The sequence below is a fragment of the Sturnus vulgaris genome, chromosome 19 (genome assembly GCF_052056855.1).
Source record: "Sturnus vulgaris isolate bStuVul1 chromosome 19, bStuVul1.hap1, whole genome shotgun sequence".
Taxonomy (NCBI): Eukaryota; Metazoa; Chordata; class Aves; order Passeriformes; family Sturnidae; genus Sturnus; species Sturnus vulgaris.
This window is the reverse complement of record NC_142261.1, coordinates 11,174,324-11,194,233: the sequence shown is the minus strand read 5'-3', so window position 1 is coordinate 11,194,233 and position 19,910 is coordinate 11,174,324. Positions and strand designations below refer to the sequence as shown.

The window sequence follows — 19,910 nt, the reverse complement described above, 5'->3', positions numbered from 1 at the left end:
TTTGCAAGGCAACAGAGGAATGGTGCTGCTCCACAGAATGAGTGATCTAAGGTCACATCCTCCCTGATTTTCCAGCACTGCTTTGAGGGAGAAGGAAGTATTTAGCTTGAGCTGATCATGCAGAAAGAGAAACAGCAAAGGAAATGGCATTTCTAGGAGGCACCAGTGGGAGGAGCCGGATCCCAGGGTGAAGAATCACTTCACTCACGCACTGTTCCCAAGGCACAGGCTGGTCCTGCTGTGCCCACTTAGGTACAGCCTCAACGCCAAACAAAAGGCTGCTGCACTCCAAACACGGGGATGTGTCTGCCATGTGAAGTGCAAAATGCCATGAGCCGAGGGGCCGGCCCAAGTGCCAAAGATGGGACTGCAAGGTAACAACAGAAGGAAAAGCCCAGGGTGCCCACAATGAGAGGGGCTTATGTCCACAGCTGAACTAAGCCTCACGTCTCCTCCCATCATGTGATGTCCACTCCATCCTCCCCCAGCTGCCCCAGTACTTTCAGTTTCACAGTGCACCCAGGAATAATATTCCTCATGCCTGAGGTGCACCAGGAGTCCCCAGCCACGTGTGCCAGTCAGTTCAACGCTGCACACCCAGCACGACTGTGCCCAGGCCTGGTGAGAACCTCACTTGTGCATTTACAGGAGGTTCTCCCAAGCTAAAACCTCATGGGTTTATGTTTCAGAGATAAAAAACTTGCAGACTGGCAGGAAAGAAACAGCTCTTGCATCTGGCTATAAAGACAGGCAAATAAAATATTCCATAGGAAAAGAAAATATGAGCAATGGGAGCTGTTAAAATTGCTGCCCATTCCTGGAAACTTGTGACGACATGGACCAATTTCCAGCCTTCCTTCCTTCACTGCCATAATGTAACGGAGAGATTTAATAAACATTTTTACAGCCAAAATAGTCTCCTGGATTGTCTTCACCACTGAGGCTCAGTATTTGGTGAGTCAGAATTCCCAGTAATGGGAAGTTGCATATTTACAATAATACATAACTTAACAATGCACTGCAATTTAGCCAACAGAGAAACTTCTCTGCTTTTATCCACAGCAGGATGCAGGCACGACTCTTCATGCTCCCAGAGTTTTTAACTGAAGGGAATTTAAGAAACAAAAATCCTCACCCAACCTCACAGACCTTGCCTTTAGACAGAAAGATCTGGGCTGAATAATGACAGTGCAACAACAAATCAGAAAGCCCAGGATAAACTACAAACTCGAAGGTAAACAAAATTTGATATAAAAGCACCTGGGAGAACACAGCCAACCTTCAGCCACAGGCTGTAATCAGATTTTGTTGTTGCATTATTATGGTTTCTTTAATAGAGAAATGGTGTTTACTTCAAAAATAGAAAAAACCAAAATCAAAACCTTTAATAATTTTTAACAATCTAAAATCTTACCAGACTGTCATATGACTTCTCTTTGATTCAATAGTGTTTGAAATTCATAATGGGACAGGAATCACTAAAAATTAAAGAGATTATTCAGGCAATTCATGAAGTTTTTTTATAAATTCTGAAGAGGATTTGCAGAAAGCAAGAGAACTTTTGCATATGCCTTTTATGATACAATAGAATGCAACATTTGTACATTAATTAAAAACTTTTAAATTGAATTTTTAACCTTCCCACTATTTAGGTTTCTCTAAAAGAATCAAGATGCAATTAATACTTAATTGCCATCAAAGAGTATATTTATTTACTAAAGTATAAAATATATTTACAGAATGTACAATTGCTGAGCATAAAAATGCCCATGGCTGTGAGAAGGAAAAAAAATTGCCAAAAATTTAAAAGATTTTATTTGGTTTTTTTAATCTTTCTATGTAAAATATTTGTAGAATTTAGTGGGTCAGTGATTTCAGGCTTCTCTATTATGAGCATACAAATCTTCAGGGCATTTTAGGGCTGAAAACTTGCTCTTTTGTAGTTGCTCAGCTCCATGGAAAATAGCCTTTGTTAGCTGAAGGGACACAGGGATTTCTGGTCAGCTGAGACACACACACAGGAGACACCCTGTGCTGGCATTTATTGATCTGCACACAAGCTCCCTTCCAAATCCCCCCATGCATTCCAGACAAAAGCTCTCCCTGAAAACAGCAGAGAGGGAAGGAAGAGGCTGATCAAAGTCATTAAAGCAGTGAACCCTGCCAGCACAGCAAAGGTGGGATGTGATCCCCTCTCACCCCGAGCTGCTTCTGCCATGCCACAAATGGCCTTGGCCTGCATGAGCATCCCTCCAGTGCCAGGGAAAGCTGTCATCCACAGGGAGATGGACAGCCACACCTAGATGGAGGGGAACTGGTGGCATCTTTAAACATGCCAGAAAGCAAAAGGTGTCTGGGCAGGGTCAACAGCCAGTCCAACACAAAGAATGTGTCCTCAGAGCAGGCATTTAAACACTCTCCTAAAGTTGTGGACAGACAGTGCAACAAACTGGAACAAAATGCAGAACATACGTTCCCCATCCTTTCCTCCACACATGGCCTGATTTCTCCTACATCCAGCTTTAGTCCTCTATCACACAGCAGCTCCCCAAGAGCAGCAGCCCTTTGCAATCATCACCTCCCCCACTGTATTAAACATCTGCCACACAAAGTGTCCCAGGCCAATTCTCTGCAGTGGAAATGTTCCTTGGAAGCTGTCTGCTGTCATGGACACCACATTCTGGGCATGGCAGTCATTAGGACAGTCAGGCTGTCCCAGGGCCTGGCCCACACATCCATCAACTTCAGACACACAGATGGCAGCATTTCTGCACGAGTTACAGAATAGAGAGAATATTCTTGTGTCCTCACAAATGAAGCAGCCTCAGCAGTGCTCAGTGCCCAGGGGCAATGCAGTTCCTATATACTGGTGTGGAAATTTGGAAGTTAATGGGAAAATGAGAGATCAGAACAAGCAGCCATTCTATAAGGTGCTGGAGCAGGCAGAGGGCACAAAGCTGCTGATTTCATGCCTGTGAATCATACTGTGCACTCATTATCTGAGGGAAAAATCTTCAATGCTGAGACAATCAGAAGGCAGAAAAAACCTCTGCAGTGAACATCAAAAGTCCTGTGATGTTTTGCAGTGAGGGATCAGGAATGAGTTGAGCACAGTCTTACCTGGATCTGTCCTTTCCCCATTATGCGATCTGTGCTCTCTCCATCCTCTTTGGTGAGCTTGGTTTTGTTGTAGCACTTTTCATAGCACAGAATCCTCAGTGTCTGGGAGCCCTCCAGCTCGATCTCAAACTCCTGCAGGGCACCAGCAAAGGAAAGAGCAAGGGCTGTATCACAACAGGACTCCAGTCTCAGAATAATCAATACAGTCTCCCTAATACTCACCAGAAGAACACTTAAGGACTGGCCAAAACCTCCTCCCTGCTGGAATTTAGAAATAAGCTGAAATTGTATTTTGTATCTATAAGGTGGTCAAATTGGATACTAAGATGGTTCACTCCTTAGTCAGGTTTCACAGGTCTCAGCAAAGCATTATTCAAAGACACAGATTTGCTCACCTTCCTTGCAAGAAATTTTGCTCATCAGCAGTTCTGAGTTGGCTGTAAATAGGCAAAATGTCTATAGCTAATTCTTCCCCCTCTCAACAAATAAACAAAACCATCTCCTTTAACATATTTTTACTTGTGTCTTTAAAAAATATATCAAGCATGCATCTGTTTAAAAAGTGAAATACTGGACAAGACTCATGTGTATCAAATTGTTTGTTTAAGTACTGCTAATCCAAGAGTAAACCTTCTGCAAGCCCTGACAGCCAAATGAACCTGGCAGAAAAGTGTTTTCTGAGAAACAGCATATGCAGCACAAGTGCTGAGCATGCAGCAACCTCTTCCACTGGCAGTTCTTCTGGTCTTCTGCCCATCATGCATTGATGTTTGGCACATGGAAAAAAATCACATCAAGAAAAATCAAACCTACCTCGTTCCAGTTGGGCTCTGTGGTGTCTCTGTAAACTCTAGTTTTGGCCTTGTTCACAAAATACCCAAAAGAGTCCACCTCTAACGTGCAGTACAAATCTGAGAAGGGGAGACAAAAACGTAAAAAAAAAAAAAAAGAATCTAGAATCTCCTAACTTGCATTAATCACTTGCACAGGGTGCCTTCATTTCCATCATCTCTGTATTAGTACCAGTAGCACCATCCCATACAAATCTCACCACCTTGATCAGCCCAGCTGTCCTTAAGAAGCTCTGTCACCTTTTTTGAACCTTCTGTCAAGTCATTCCCCTGAATTTTAACAACACTTTCTTCCCAACAAAAATTCTGGATGTCAGAAAACACCTTCCATTCTTTCATTTTAAAACAAAATGCAGCTGAAAGAATTCAGGATAAGGGCTGACTTGTTTCTAGAAGAGCTGGGTAATCAGCAAACACTGCTTAAAACCTCAAACAGACTAGGCCTAACAATCAATGCTGTGTGCTTGATCCTTGATGGGGATCTTTTCGGGAGTTAAGAGCAGAACTTCCAGTTGCCCAAAACACCTCTCCTCCTCACCACCATCACAGATGCTGCAATCCACACCCAGCTGTCCCAGCACAAGGCTTATCTAACTCCTGTCTGTACCTCTTGTGTGCCACAGAACTGCAACTCACTTGAGCTTTGCTTGAATCCCGTGGCAGAGTGGACAATGACGTTCAGGAATCCATAGAGACCTGGAGATTCGTCATCTGTACAAAAGACCCAAGGGATTTTGTTACATTCACAGTGGAGCCAAGAGTGAGAGTGATGAGACTGATGTCACACAGGTTAATGAGCAGGGGGTGAACTGTCCCCAAGGATGGCAGGAGCACGTAACAATGACTTCAGCAAGGCAGGAGACTGTTCTACAGTTGGCACCTCTAATACCTTCTGGCACTGGGGGGCTTTTACAGTGACAGTTCTAGGATCAGCAAGACAGCATGGAAGAAATTCAAAGGAGAAAAAGTAAATTATAGAGGCTAAGTCTACACCAGCAGATTAAGTAATAATTTAGGATGGTCCCTGACACAATTTTGGCCAACTAGTGTTGTTCAAAAGGATTCTCAGACGTAGCTCAAAGCTGTCCCAGGCTAGGGCTCCACCAGGCACTCCAATACCTTGCACAACAGGTGCATGCAAGGACCATTTAACAGCTGGATAATGTATAGTGGGGGATACCTGCAAGCTGTAGCAAAAGGGAACAGTAAGAGCAGTGCTTGGGGAAAGCACACAGTCAGGCAAGGGCAGAGTTTCACTGCAGCTGCACCATGTGAAAGCAAAACCCAAAGATCTTACCTTCCTTATTGATAGTGAGGGGAATGTTGTGGACTGTCTGAAGCTTCACACAGGAGTTTGTCAGCATCTGGAGCTCCACTGATGTCAGTGAGAAGCTTTTAAAGCCTGCCATGGAGATTGAGAGAGGGAGTAAAAATTCCAAGGAGAGGCTGGGTGCATGAGCCCTCATCCTGGGCACCCATGGGACAGAGCTCCCAGGGCACTGCTCAGCAGCAGCACCCAGCTGCTCAGGCAGTGCTGCTGCTGCTGCAGCCCAGCTCTGCTGGGGGCATAGTTACTCCTCCAAGGAAAGTCTCAGGATGGCTCACAGGAAATAGCTGGGTTCTTAGTACCTTGCAAAACCAAAAACACCACGCCATAAAAGTAATTAAATTTCTTTTGAATGGAGCCAAGGAAAAGGATGAGGCTCTTCCCTCTCAGTGGAATTGCACTGAGCTCTGATCTCTAGGGTAAACGAGAGAATCTCTAAACACATTTACGTACTACATATATGACTTACTACATACTAACTTACTACATTCCTCACATGTTGCTGCAGCAGAAATTGCCTGAACAGCCTCAGACAGGAGACACCCATACTGCACTGTGGATCTCAGTGCACATCTCTGTTTTGTCAGGGAAGTCTGTCCCACACTCATCCTCTGGAGCCCTGCTCTCTTAGGATCACAGTACTTGTACCAACAACAGCTGAGGGATACTCACATTTCTTCTGCTGCTCCCGGATATTCTCCCTCCACTCTGCCCTTTCATAGTCCGATGAAATGAGGAATGTGTAACTCTACCCAGGAACACAGCAGAAAATTTGGTATGCATTAGTCTGATGCACCACTGAGGGCAGGGCCTGCCTGCTCCCACCCTCCCCCAGTGCACATTGCTGGACAGACTGTTCTGCTGGCACTCCTGCCACTCATCCTGCATCACATCTCTGTAAAGACAGGCTGGGCTCTGGCAACGTGCCCATGGTACCAACAGGGACAGTCAGAGCTCACAGAGCCCCTCCCTGCAAAGGGCAGCTGTGGCCCTGCAGCAGCTCCCATGGCAGCTTGTGCTATTCCTCACAATAAAAATTCAGCTGCACCAGGAATGCCAAAAACCTCCAGCACAGGCCTAGACACTGATGAAGCAGTGGCAGTCAGGACGCAGTGACCAGCTCATGGATTTTCACTGAGCAGTAACAGTCCTGGGAGACTCCTTTGCCATGTGCATGAGAGGTGCCATGTGCCCTGAGTGTGCCAAGCCTTGAAGCCACAGGGCAGTGTAGAAGGAAGCTGCTGCAGAGCTGGATCTTGGGTGAAGGGCTGTTCCCATTGCTCCACCAGGACTGGTGCTGAGACAGAGGATTCATTTCTGTGGTTATTTCTTAAATGTCAGTCTTGTATGCAAATTAGTCACAGCCTTATAGGACACCATCATAATCTTTGGCACAGCAAGGGTCAGGTGTCTGCTGCTTGGAAAGTGTTTTGAGGACACACAGCAGAGGCCCCAGAGCCCGCCATGTGCAGTCCCAGAAAAGCCCCACAGTCTGTGGCCCCTGAGGGTGACAGGGGATGCTCTCACCTTGCCATTTCGATTGTGCACCCGGAAGGCCATGTTGGGAGACATCAGCAGGAGGAGGGATTCCTGTTCTGAGAGCTTCTTTTTCAACCTCTCAATGACCTTGCTGCCCTTATTGGCCCTCTGAAGGGTGTGGGAAAGAGGGAGCAGAGGACACATGTTATTCTCCAAATCTGCCCCCATTTACACTAACTGCTATTTTAAAATCCACAGTCTCTACCCTGTGAGTAGGTAACTGGCCCCAGAACAGAAGCAATGCTGTCAATAGGATCCAGCTGCTCAGAAAGGTGTCACTTGCAGATTCTCTACACTTTGACCAGGCTCTGTTCCCCAATTCCAGCTGTCCCAGCTAAAGTACAGAGGTGTGTGGCCACTGTCCCAGCTGTAGCCTGTATTTTCTGTTCCAGAGGCTGCAATAGCATCATGTCACTGGGCAGCCACAGCACTGCCAGGTCCTCCAAGTGTCCTTAACTAAGCACACTCCAAGGAACTTCTTTAAAAGCTGCTCAGAACTCTTCCACTCACCACCCACTGATCCATTTTCACCAGAGGTCTGCTAAAAATACGTTTTTTCCTGGATAAAATCCAGTCCCAAACCCAGCCATGTGTATTGTTTAGCACTGATGCACTAAAGCACGTATCTCAGACACCTGCAGCTGGTGAGGAAAATGCTTTCACAAAGTGCTCTTCCTAATACCTTACTTTTTCCAGGAAACCCTCTTTGAAAGCCAGCCAAAGCTGAGAGGCAGAATCATGTTCTCTGGAAATGTGGGGAATAACCTTCCCATACCATGATCAATGTTATTCATATCCTGCTCTACACACCACCACTGTTCAAAGCCTTATTTCTCTTTTAGGGTCCAGGAAGCCTTGGGATCTAACAGCTCTCAGAAGACATATCTTGCAAGCAAAGAGACACCATGTCCCTGGCTGACTGTCCAGTCAGCGTAACTGCTGTTTTCTATACATTTGCTGCTGCTTTGACATCAGTGAAGTAAGAAAAAGCTTCAAAGGCATAACTGAGCCTGCTAAAATTCAAGAGTATATGGCTTCTGACCAAAATCACTGGCAGGATCATAATTTAACCGCCAGAAATTGGCAAATAGCACCCCCAGTCCTTCTCATGTCTGCAGCATAAAATCCCTGCCCTTCACATGGATGCTCACAGGTGGTTTTGCTGAGTAGAGGAGCTGCTGGGTACAACCACGGGGTCTCTTTGTCTCCTCACAGGGCAGCACCACCCAGGCTGTGCACTTGGATGAGCAAAGCACCTGGCTATCACAAACCCCTGCTGAACAGTCTGTTGCAGCCTGGCTCCCCAGACTTCATCTGAGCACAGACCCTGTGTCTGCATCGCCATGGAGAGCTCAACTCCTTTACCTTTTCCCGCTGGATGTCGTTCTTGATCTGGGATATCTTGATCTTCATGGCATCCAGTTCCTCATCAGGTACCAGTGGGATGTTGGGCACTGCCTCACACTCATCCACCATTTGGAAACTGAGGTCAGTGAGTGGGATGTACCACTTGCAGTCATATTGTTGGCTTTTTCTGAAAGGCAATAGGTCCAAACCTTTTACTATTACTGGTGTTTGGTAACCCAGTCCTTCCCACAGGTTCTTCCCTGCTATAGTGCAGAAGATGCAGATAACTGGCCCACTGTACTGTGATTCCCATATGGAAAAAGTCTGGCAACAGGCTGCTTTTCTGCAAGACAGCATAGCAGGGCCACTAGCTGGTACAGCACATAAAAAGGCAACTCATTTTGTTATCTAGTTCTTTTCATCCTCAGAAACCACATCCATCTCCTGCAGACAATTTTGGTCCTGCATGCTCTCTCTTTGAAGCCTCTGGTGTGGCAAAGTTCTAAAGCTGTGCCACACCTGTGACCTGGTGGCCCCCTGGGATCTGAACCTGGGTCTCACCTGCCCAAGCTGGGGCCAAGGTGGGGCAGGTGAGCCAATGGATATAAACCTCTGTGTAATCCAACCAGGGGAGAGAAACTACAGCTCACAGGTGCCATTCTCCAGAGATTGCACCAAGATAAGCAGCTCACTTTTTTAATGTTTTGTGTAATTTATTCCCTCTTCACCACTGCTGTCAGGAACATCCACTCTTGGGAATGTCCCACTCCTTTGAAGGCTCATTCCTCAAAAGCATGTACTTTGAAAAGGGCAGGCATAACTTTTTGCTTGAGGAGGGCAAGAAGATAAGAGATGTCTCCCCAAGAAGAATGTTTACCAAATAAAGAGAAGCCCTGTTTGATGCAAGTACATTGGTAATGGTTCCTCCCTCCTCGTTTGTGAAAAGATGTCAGCAAAACTGCTTTTAGCTGCACTTTGGGGTTGACACATAGTCTGTTCACTGCACCTTTGCCATTTTTCTGTAAAACTGTTAACAGGCTGTAGCTACAAAGCCAAAATTAACAACCTTGGTCATTAAAAAAGTGAAGAATATCACCTATTAAAAGAAAAGGGAAGTAGAAAAATAAATGATAATAAATTTCTCCAGAATACCAGCAGCTACAAGGTATCCTGCTCTCCTAGGAAGGCTCAGGGCAGAGATGGGAGGAATTACCTTTCCTGAGGGGTCAGGACTTATTCAGCATCTCACACACAGTAAACATTCCTATACTGCTGATCATTTCTTGTCTAACTGCTTCCAGTGGGTTATGGTTACCCAGGTCTGGGGTATCCATATGCAACTAAAACTGCAGGCTAAACCCAGGATTCTGTTGCAGCACAGGGGCAAAGCACAAAGCCCCAAAAGGAAACTCTCACCCTCCAATCTGCTTCTTGAGCTTGGCACACAGGAAGAGGTCAGTAAAAAGAAAGACGTGACGTAGTTTGCGAGCCCCTTCCACCAGCTCCACCATGAAACTGTCCTTCAGCAGCTGCCGGTGCTGGGGAAAAAACAGGAAAAACGGTTCAGTGCAATGTGAGCTCCAAATGTGGCACTGGGGCAACACAGTCCTTACACATGACTCCTACCAGAGCAAACTCAGGACATTTGTCTAATTCAGAAAAATAAAAAAGCCTACTAAATACTCCTTGCTGTCAACTCTTCTCCTTGCTGCAGCCCTCTCTCCCAGAGGCAGGAAGAGCCATGCATCTTCTCCCCTGCCTGCTGCTGGGTCAGATTTCGTGCTTCATCACCTGTTCGTGAGCACTTTGGTGTGAGTCACTGCCGAGCTCCTTCGTACCAGTCCCTGAATCCCTGCGAGCCGATCGTCCCCTCCCGAGCCAGCAGAGAGCAGCACACACCGCGTCTCCCAGAGTCACTTCAGCCTCTGCATCGGCTTCAGCCACCCCAGCAGGGACAGCAAAGCTCTCCTCGACCCCTTCCTCTCCCATTCACAGAACGACTTTGTCCACATTAACAGCTGAACGCCATTGCTGCTTCTTCATTACAAGTGCTGTTAAGGGAGAATTGCTGAACTTGTGTATCTGGCAAACTTCTCAGGAGACCCTTATCAGCCTGTGCTTTAAAAGGACCATCTGGATGTACCCTCACCATGTGCCTATTGGAATCTTCTTTATATACCATATAAAGATTCCCCAAACCTAGAAGATGCAAAGGAGCTGCACAATTCTGACACCTTTAATCTTGCTTCTATTTCCATGGAGTTTTACAGCCTCTTAAAGAAGGGGCACACATTGGTAAGCAGAACCATTGCTTTCCTAATTCCCTTATGGAGGAGAGGTGGGACAGACGACTCCATAGTTAAAAGCCCAAAAGGCTGGAATGCTGGCATGTAGACAGGTGGCTGTGTGCTCCTTCCAGTGACCATGACAGGAGTTTCATGCCCTGCTCTGTGCTCAGGTCCTCCACTGTGCTGTCAGGACCAGCAAGACTCAGTGCACACCTGGAACAGACACCTCCCACTGATTTTCAACCACAAGTCAGGGCATTCAGCTCTGGGCAAGTTTTATTTCCACCAACATGTGCAACTGTCAGTGTTGCCTCACTTCACAGCCAGTACAAGCAGGAACCATCAGTTTCCCCACACATGCTAAGGAACTATTCCCTGACCTGCACTTCCTTGTGATTTCAGCCAAGAGGATGCTCCTCTGCCATCACTAAGTGACCTATCAGACATTCCACATCTGCCCAGACAGCGCTGTGGCTGGAGACAGGAGAGTTCTGCTAACCCTGGCCAGGGCCAGGCCTCACAGCCAGCCTTGGCCAGCCCCATGCCCAGGACTTGTCCCTGCTGCCCTGCCCTGCCCCCCCCATGGCTGGGACTCCCCACACTGGGTACAGCCACAGAAGGGTCTCCATGGGGCAGCACCACGAGAGCATCTCCCCTGGGCAAGGCCAGCACACCCACAGCAGAAGTGATGCCTCCATTCCTCAGGTGATGCCCCTGGGTTCTGTTGGTTACCTGACATAATGAACCCCGAACATATCCCCTGCCAAGGGTGTGGGAGTGCAAACTCCCCATGCTGCCTCTCCTCCTGCCTACCATTCTTCCCATCTTGGCTCTCCAAAATGAAAACAAACCACATCAGTCCTGAGCCTAGCAGGCATCATGGCAAGGCACACACGACAAAGAAACGCCCCTGCAGACATAATTCTTCTTTCCACAGTCTGTCCTGCAGCACCCTACCCTTCCTGACAGGGACTAGGAGCCTGCATTTTCCTGTCTGCAGCTACAAGACCACCACAGCTACCTGTGAAAGCACGTGGAGCAGTGACAGCAGCACATCTTGGTGCTGCCTTCCATTACATGAAGGTCCTGGAAACCTGTGAGCAGGACAGAAAAAGCTGCACCTTTCCCAGAGCTGCAGGAAGCAAGGCTGCTCCCTGGCAGACTGCTGCACCATCTCTGGGCAGGACTCTGGGGAGATCTGGCATCCAGCAGTGATTCAGCTCACAAAGGCCTGTATGTATGTTAGTGTTTATTTTTAGGTGGGTGTGATCCTCCTGGCTTCTTCTCAGTGGTTTTGGAGAGAACTCCTGCCTGCACTTTGCCTTTGCTGCCGATGGGCACTTGAGCACACCTTCCCCTCCCACCTGGGAGAGCAAGCCCCAGATAGGAAAGCAGAAACACTGAGCTTTGAAAATAAATAAACAAACAGGAGGAGGTATGTTGTCAGCAGCAAGAACACTCTCCACTCCTGCAAAGAATTTCACTTGGGAGCAATAATAAGCAGGGAAAGACATTTTCTGAGCGAGCCAAACCCCTGATCTCAGGTTTCTAGATCTGATGCATATTAATTACACTGCAAATCAGCTCAGCTCCTCTGGAGCAAGGAGAATAGCTGCCTGCTGCCAGCTCAACCTCTGCTCATTGTTCGTAGGTGTAAAGATGTTCTCACAGCTTACTCATCCCTGCTACCCAGAAGGATGTGGCACTGTCCTTTCCCTGCCTGGCAGTGACAGGCCACAGTCCTGACCTGACCCTCTGTCTGTCTCTGCCAGGCACTGGCAGTGTGTGAGATGAGCTCGGGCCCCAGCCCAGCACCCTGCCCAGGGCACATCTCCCCAAAACCTGAACAGAAAGCTCAGCCATTCCATGCTGACCCAATAACCTTCGCATTCCCACCTGGGGCTCAGGTGGCACTGACTTTATTTGGGTTAGTACTCCTGGGAACCAAATCCTATCACTGTCATAGACACAGTGCAATCCTGAGGCAGCAAAAAATCCCACAAAGAGAGTTGGGTGGAAGAAGACAAGCTTGTACTTCCTAGGCCTGGCTGGAACAGAAGGAAGGAGGTCAAAGAGATATAACCCAGTCAGAGGGAAACACAGAGCTTCCCAGAACCCTTCATTCTTCTCATCCTCTTGCTTATGGGAGCTAGTTTGGAAGGTCTCCCTCCAGCAAGCAGTGGGGGTGAACTGACACAGGAGCAACCAAGCGTCTGGGGAGGAGAGTACAGGAGAAAACATTTGTGGATCAAGTCAGGAAGTCTCTCCTCAATACCAGCTTTTCTTGGAAAAGAGAACTTTCATTAGGGCTGGGCAAAACAGGCATGCCCCAGGCTGCTCAGCATCCGTGGGGCTGAGGAGGGGCACTTCCAGCAAAGGGGCACATCCTCTGCTGCAGATGAGTCATCTTGCCGGGAGGTTCAGCAGGTCAGAGGGAAACAATAAAAGGATTTCCCAATGGCTTACCAGATCCCTGCCAAACCCCACAGTGTGGGAGCAAAGGGCACCTTCCTGGACCTCCTGACATGAGTCAGCCCATCCTCTCCCACCCTGGGGGAGCCAGCAGCCCCCTCAGACAGGGCTTGTGCCACTCAGAGGCCTGTGCCACCTCAGCTCTGCAGTTTTGGAACCAACACTTTGGTCAACTCCTCCCACTCAGGGCCACCAACAGCTACTCCTTTGGTGGCCTCCTGTGAAATGGGGTCTCCTGAAACACAGGGTTTTTGGATGGGTGAGCCTGCTGTACGTGACACATAACAGCTCTCACGTGGGAAACCATCTCTACCTTGTTCCTAGAGTTACTCTGTTAAAGTAATCAAAGGTGCTAAAGCTTTCCTAAAATACCCTGAAATAACACTGACTACAGAAACACCAAATAAATATCCAAGAGAACATAAGATTAGGGTGAGAGAGTGACAGTGGCAGGAAAGTGGCAGAGTGATCCCCTCTCTTCCACAGAGAGTCCCCAAGACTGTCAGGTGTCCAGCACAGGAGCTCAGCTCAGCTTCAGAAAGATGTTCCAGGAAGTGTAGGAGAAAAGTCATCATTTTGTGCCATAATAGGCACAAGGCTTGTGCTGTTAACTTCAGTGGCTCTTGCAAAGCTCCTGTACGGGTGTAATGTAAGTTCCACATCTCTTTTCCAGGCCCTGCTTTTCTTTGCATGTTTTCATCTGCTTCTTCTCCCACCCACAGTGCTCTGAACAAAAGAGCTCTCCCTGTACCTTTTCCAGAGCTTGCTTATCCTCTTTGGATTGCCTATTGCTGTCCTCCTCCTCCTCTTACCTCTGTCATGGAGCATCTTCCCCTCCTCTGCTACCAAGCTCACGACTACCTGTGTGCTCATCTATTCATCCTACAGTGTTTTTGTGCTGTTTGCATATGATAAATCCTGCTGCTGTCACAGACTGATTAACTCCAGGAAGTGTGGCCAGCTTGTCTGAGACACATTACAAAAACTGGAATTAAAAAACCTACTCAAGCAGACCCAGAGCTGCACAAAAGGCCATCTCCCCCCTTGTGTGCTGAGGAAAGAGCTCATCTGATGTGGTGACAGCAGAGACCTGCAGCGTGCGTGGGTGAGAGCCCCGGGAAGGGCTGAGGATGTGTGAGGCACGGGGAGGAGGGGAAAACCAGGAGATGGGTATTGGCACATGTCAGTGAGGAAGAGGTGGTTTGGCTTTCTGCAGAGCGTAGGAAGAAAATGATTCCTCGTGTGTTTAAGTGTGTTGCAAGACCAGCACTGCAAAAAAAAAATTAAAAATGCTCTGCCTAGGGAGTTAAACTGGCTGCTCTTTGAGCAGTTTAATGGCCTCTTCCTTCTTCCCAAAGCTCCTGTCACCAGGAGCTCTCTGGCTCCAGCTGTAAGACAGAGTGTGAAGCAGCCAAGATAATTTCTGAGTGCTCTGTTGCCAACATCTGCCCAAGGCTCCAGGAGCAGTAGGCACCAGGCCCCATGCTGTGCACGGCTGTCTAAGCTTTGCTTCCAGCTTTTCAAAGGCTTCAGTTTGCACTTCTGCTTCCTTGCACATCCTTTGTCCTTGCCCTTCTCTAGCATACTTGGTTCTCTACGAAGTCAAACAGAAGCCTAAGGCAATGAGAGCCAGTCCCCTGACTGCAGTTTAAAACCACATTTAGAAACACAGCAGAGCAGCTTGCCAAGCAGCCTCTCCTGTCCAGGGCAAGGACAAAGGTGTACAGTAGCTGATCTGTGATGTGATCTACTGGGCTCGTTCCCAGAAAAAGCTGCCTGTCAGCTCCCTTGTGCCTGCACTGGTGCTGATGAAACCAGACATGAAGCCACAGCCAGCAGTGACCCCAAACTCCAGGCTCCATCCCTCTGTGCCACTGTGGGATCACACAAATATCAGTATGAACACTTCAGAGAGGGTGGAAGGACACGGCCAGGGCAAGGCAGAGTGGCAGCCACCACACTCAGGTTGGTGTGAACTGCCCTGGCACAACACTCTGCAAAGAGCACCAGAGGAGCAGCAGTCATGAAAGGGACCACCACCTCTCAAGTGAACTCTGCCATTTTTTGCTGCTTCATTAATTCCTGCTTTGCACAAATTCACTGAATTAGCTGGAAACACCAGCCTTGACCTCTGGCAGGCAAGGACACAAGCACTACAGTAATTTGTGTCTGGGCTCAGCTAAAAAAACCCAACACACAGTACCTAGAGCTGCTCTGTTAATTAGACTAGAGCAGGTTATTACTGCCCTCCTCCTGCACATGACAGTGGCACATCCTTCATCCCAATGCATTTGTTTTCCTTCTTTCCCAAGGCACCATCCCCAGTAGAACCTTAACCTCATTCCCTATTTAAACCAAGCCAACAGTGGTGCAGAAGGATAAGCAGTGACAAGAAGATGCTTCTTCCATGGCCCCAGGGGCTGGGTGACTTCACCACTCACATTCCAAGGCATGGAGTACAGGGCTACTGAGACTCCCTTCCCCTCCATGCATTTGCTTGGTTATTTGGAGGGTTAGCAAAGTGGATACCTATAGATAATTCATTAAAAACCAGTAAAAAAAGGTTAAACTATAAAAGCAGAAAGATGGGATGAAAAGAAGGGAGCAAGAGAATGTAGTGGATCAAGCTGAATGGAAACAGACTCCAAAGGGCAGAGATGCCCCCCTGGCTCCCCTGTGTTGCCAGGCTGGGGCTGAGGCTCTGCTGGCTCCTCTGTACCACAGCTCTCAGCAAAGTCTGCTGCAGTCAGCAAGGACCAAATTCTCTGTTCACAGGCTCACTCCACCAATTCTGCCTTCCCTGCTGCAGCTCTTTCTGGCCCTCTGGGGAGGGGTTTTATTCCCTTTGTTCCCATCTCTTTGCACTACCTGAAATACTCATCCAGCCCAGCAAATCAAACCAATGAGAGAAACCTTCCAGTTCCTATGCATGAATCCAGATTAGAACAAAGCCTCTGGAGCCCAGCAGAACTGGGGACTGGAGTGCAGAATGGACACCTGGCAGCACACGGGGAGCCCAGCAGGCAGGGCAGCCTGAGTCACTGCTCCCAAAGCAGGGAATCACCTCTGCAAAAGAGAACAACGCTGTGCCAATGAGCCTGTACTCTCTCCTGACCTGCACTCCCCTCCTTAGCAGCCTGTCACTAGGGAGATTAACAACTGGCTGCTTTCCCCAGTTCAAAGCAATCCTGAAAAAAAGAGCTGGAGCAAGAGGCTGGCAAAGGAGATTTGATTCCTCTCCACAACACACTCAGAGGGAAAAAATATTCCACATAAAAGGCAAGGACTGGGAAAAAAAAGATAACTGAGATCAGCACCTAAGCAATACATGAGGGGAAAAGGCTATTTTACTCTCCTTCCTTTCCACCAAGGAAACTTCAATGGGAGGAAGACAAATAATGAAAAAAGCCATCAAAGCAAGCTGGTGATTCATTAAAATAAAAAATGCATTATGCATTGAGAGCAGTCAATTAGGAGATGCAATCCACACACTGTCCTGTCACCCCAGGGGAAGCACCAGCAAGGCGAGTGGGAGGAAAGGATAAGTAGAAAAGGAAAGATTTACAGGCATAAACAAAACCCAGCTATGACCCCAAGCTGAGCAGCTCGTAGGAAGGAAGAGCCATCACTAACCCACACAGAGTAGCTGGGAGCAGATTTGTGTCTCTGCATTACTACATGGAGAGTGAACATACCTACTCTCACAAAGGGTTCAGCTGGGGCACTACTGCTTTGATTGGTGCCAAATGACTAAAGAAAATATTCATGGTCAGATTCCCAGAGTGGAAGGCAAGTCCTTTTCTCCCCCGGACTCAGGAAAAGCTGTGTGCAGTGAGAGGGGTCAAAAAGGGTTCCCAGTCCCCCCTAGCACAGCCACAGCCCTCTCCTCTGCTGTGTCCTCTTCTTCCCTCCCCACATCACACCTGGAATCACTGCAGGACCAGTGAGTGTGACCAGCCCTGCTGAGCCCAGACCTGCCATGCCTCCCCTTCCTGCTTGCTAAGATCTGACAAATCCACTGCTCCAAAAAGGGATCAGCAGGATCCTCCTGAGCCCACTCCTCTCCCTGGGCTCTGGCACCTCATTAGGATTCTGCATGACACGTTTCAGAGCCTGCATCCTTCTGCATCCCTGCAATGCTGACAGACAACCAGAGCACACAAACTGCTCCCTCCCCTGCGAGGGACATTCTAGCCTGTGCTTCCTGCTATGACTCAACCAGCAGCCACTTTAACGAGGCCATCCCCTGTCAGGGAGGCACCGGTGACTGATGGCTGAGCTTCTACCTCAGCCTCCAATTGCTCGGCCCCTCCTCTTTTTTTCTCAGCTGGAGGTGTCCTCGGTCGACAAAACAAGACAATGAGCAGGACTTGCAGGACAAAGTGCACCAAATTCCCAGAAATGCAGCTTCCAGCAAACCTTTTGTCAGCTGAAAATCAGTTTAACAGCTAAAAGCAGGCATGTTTAACTGTCAGGATTTGGGAATAAATCATGAAGGTTCATGGTATCTTAGCAATCTCCCAGGATTTTTAAGAGATGTTTTTGTACTGGGTAATTTAGGTCACTGTTGATCAGCCCATGTCTGGAATGCTGCCACAGCTCTTCTTACACCTTTACTATCTGAGCTGCACCTCTCTGTGTCCAGTCTCCTACATCCTTCTCTCTCAACACTTCTCCCAGTCCTGGCCTTTCTTTATCAGGAGGGACTGAATCCCTTTTTAATGGAATTGTGAGGCAGCTGAATCAAGCTGTTGAGGAATGCACACTCCACCACAGAGCAGCTTTGTGGCCTCCCTGCACAGCACTGCAGGTGAAAGATCTGCACATCTCAGACCCTTCTGGGTGCAGCCCAGCCCCTTACAGAGCTGAGAAGGGTTATATTACACTCCTAGGAGTCAATCCACTCCCTGGCTCTCTCAGCCTGTTCCATTTGTTTTGCTTTCCAGTCATATTTACAACACTCTCCTTTAGAATAAGGATGCAGAAAATTAATTTTATGGTGAAAATGAAGGTTCTGGAAAACAGCTCTTCTTAATCTTTCATGACTTCTGATGTTTCCTCACCTTTTTCTCCTCCCAGGCTTCCCATTTGGTTTCAGTTTGCAGGTAAAATACAAATCCATTTAGTGCATGGCAATGTGCATCATAGAATGTACATATGATAAATGATTATAACAGTGCTAAGGACAAAACTCTAATCATACTTTTCCTCTCAGTTTCCAAACTGTTTTCTGAACAAAAAACAGAGGGAGCTGTACCACATCCTTTAAAGAACAAGGACACTGCATAAACTGTATCTTAGCAACAAACAGCTTAACAGCATAACTTCCTAGTCAGCTCTACAGAAAAGACATAACCAGTATTTAGAAAGTGAGAAAATATCAAGAGCAGGCAGACTCACCTCCCCCTTCTTTACAGTCATGGATTGGCGGCGAGGAGTGATCTCCTCGTTGATGCTGGACAGGAAGTTCTGGGAGATGCGCAGAGCATCCTGCAGCAGGGGATGGTCAGGGTGGCTCACAGGAGTGTGCTTGAGCAGATCCTGCCAGCAGGAACACAAACAGACAACACAGTCATGGGCAGCACTGGATGGCAGGAGAGCTCGAGCACCCCTAATCAGAGCTACATGTAGGACAAGATGCTCCAGCTTCTTCATACAGATGAGAGCAAGGCTTTATCTCTAGAAGATAAAGTGCACTTCTTGGTGACATCACTGCAAAGATAACAGCACCCTACCCATGGACTCCATCTCCTTAGTGTAAAGGGAAGAGGCTCTTATGCAGCTCAACAGGTTTATTTTTGCAGTCCTGCAGCTTCATGGAAAATGTGAAGGTCAAAGAAAATAAGACAGGGGTCTAAAGTTTGAAAACTCCCCTTCAGACACTTACATGCAAGACGAGAGTGCTGCGGGTCACTCGATCCACTGGCTTGTACAACAGAGCTGTGGAAACAAAGCAGCAGGAGTATCAGGAAGAGTGAGTATGGAAGCTCCTCCTAGCATGGGCTGGCTTCTCCTCATGTGCACAAGGACAAGCACCGTGGAGCCTGATCTTGGCCAGGCTCTCTAAATGGCCCCATAAAACCATCCCTGCTGGGGCTGCATTTCTGCTATCACCGGGTAGCAGATGTTCCCTTAAAATCACAGCAGCCCCGTGGTTGGGCTGGCTGTGCCCAAAGGCACTGATGAGGTCTGAAGTCAGGAGGCACTTCCCCATGCAGGCAGCCCACTTTGCACGAGCTCTGCTACTTTGCAAGAGGGAACTGACTTCCCAGGTAGAGCCAGCAGATCCCATAACCCTCCAGCATTCAAAAAGGAAAAGGGAGGGTGGAGGTTTGGCCACAGCCCCCCCACAGTCCCGACAGACCAGTCTCCTCTCCATGGATCACTCACTTTCCAAGGAATTTTTCATCGTCTGATCTTTAGATTCCTTTGTGCTTCTGGCCTTTAGATTCTAAAAGAAAAAGAAAAACCCATGCAGGAGATGGTCAATCACCTTGAAATAGCACACTGGAACACAACAGACTATCTGCTCCTCCAGGGGAAGGCCTAGGTGTGAAAGGAGGAGAGCCCTATCACAGTGCAAGTCAGTGATGGATAAATGTGCTTTCCTTCTTGGTAAATCCACCACTGCCATGTCAGAGCACCCACACACCTCAAATATTAAGCAATGTTCTTAGGAGCACCTGTCAATAGATATGCAGCAAAGCAGGGAACCACCTACAGCAACAGGGATGGGGGGTTTTTAAATCACCTGCAGAAGAAAGACATCCATAAGGACACAGCCACTGTCCCAGCACCAATAAATGAAGTATAGCATTGGCATCCAATACCCTCAGATTCTACTTCTGGTTCCTGTACTCAGAGTTGGGTGACCTGGGACACGTCAGCTCCCCCACAGCAGCAAAGGAACACTGTGTGTGACTCTGCTCTCTGCCATGGGCCATGCCATGCATTAATGTGCTCAGC

The 19,910-nt window shown here is 48.0% G+C and overlaps 1 protein-coding gene across 1 annotated transcript in view; it reads right to left on the bottom strand.

The window, feature by feature from the left end:
• Window positions 1–19,910, bottom strand: part of BCR (BCR activator of RhoGEF and GTPase) — a 98,619-nt gene that overhangs the window by 16,081 nt on the left and 62,628 nt on the right. Inside the window, exons 7-17 of the mRNA XM_014894700.2 lie at window positions 19,335–19,395; window positions 18,832–18,884; window positions 18,345–18,485; window positions 9,601–9,722; window positions 8,203–8,371; window positions 6,826–6,945; window positions 5,971–6,046; window positions 5,269–5,373; window positions 4,608–4,682; window positions 3,934–4,031; window positions 3,121–3,252 (exon numbers count right to left, since the gene is read on the bottom strand). Of these exons, the coding sequence (XP_014750186.2) occupies window positions 3,121–3,252; window positions 3,934–4,031; window positions 4,608–4,682; window positions 5,269–5,373; window positions 5,971–6,046; window positions 6,826–6,945; window positions 8,203–8,371; window positions 9,601–9,722; window positions 18,345–18,485; window positions 18,832–18,884; window positions 19,335–19,395 (1,152 nt within the window). The remainder of the gene's footprint in view (window positions 1–3,120; window positions 3,253–3,933; window positions 4,032–4,607; window positions 4,683–5,268; window positions 5,374–5,970; window positions 6,047–6,825; window positions 6,946–8,202; window positions 8,372–9,600; window positions 9,723–18,344; window positions 18,486–18,831; window positions 18,885–19,334; window positions 19,396–19,910) is intronic.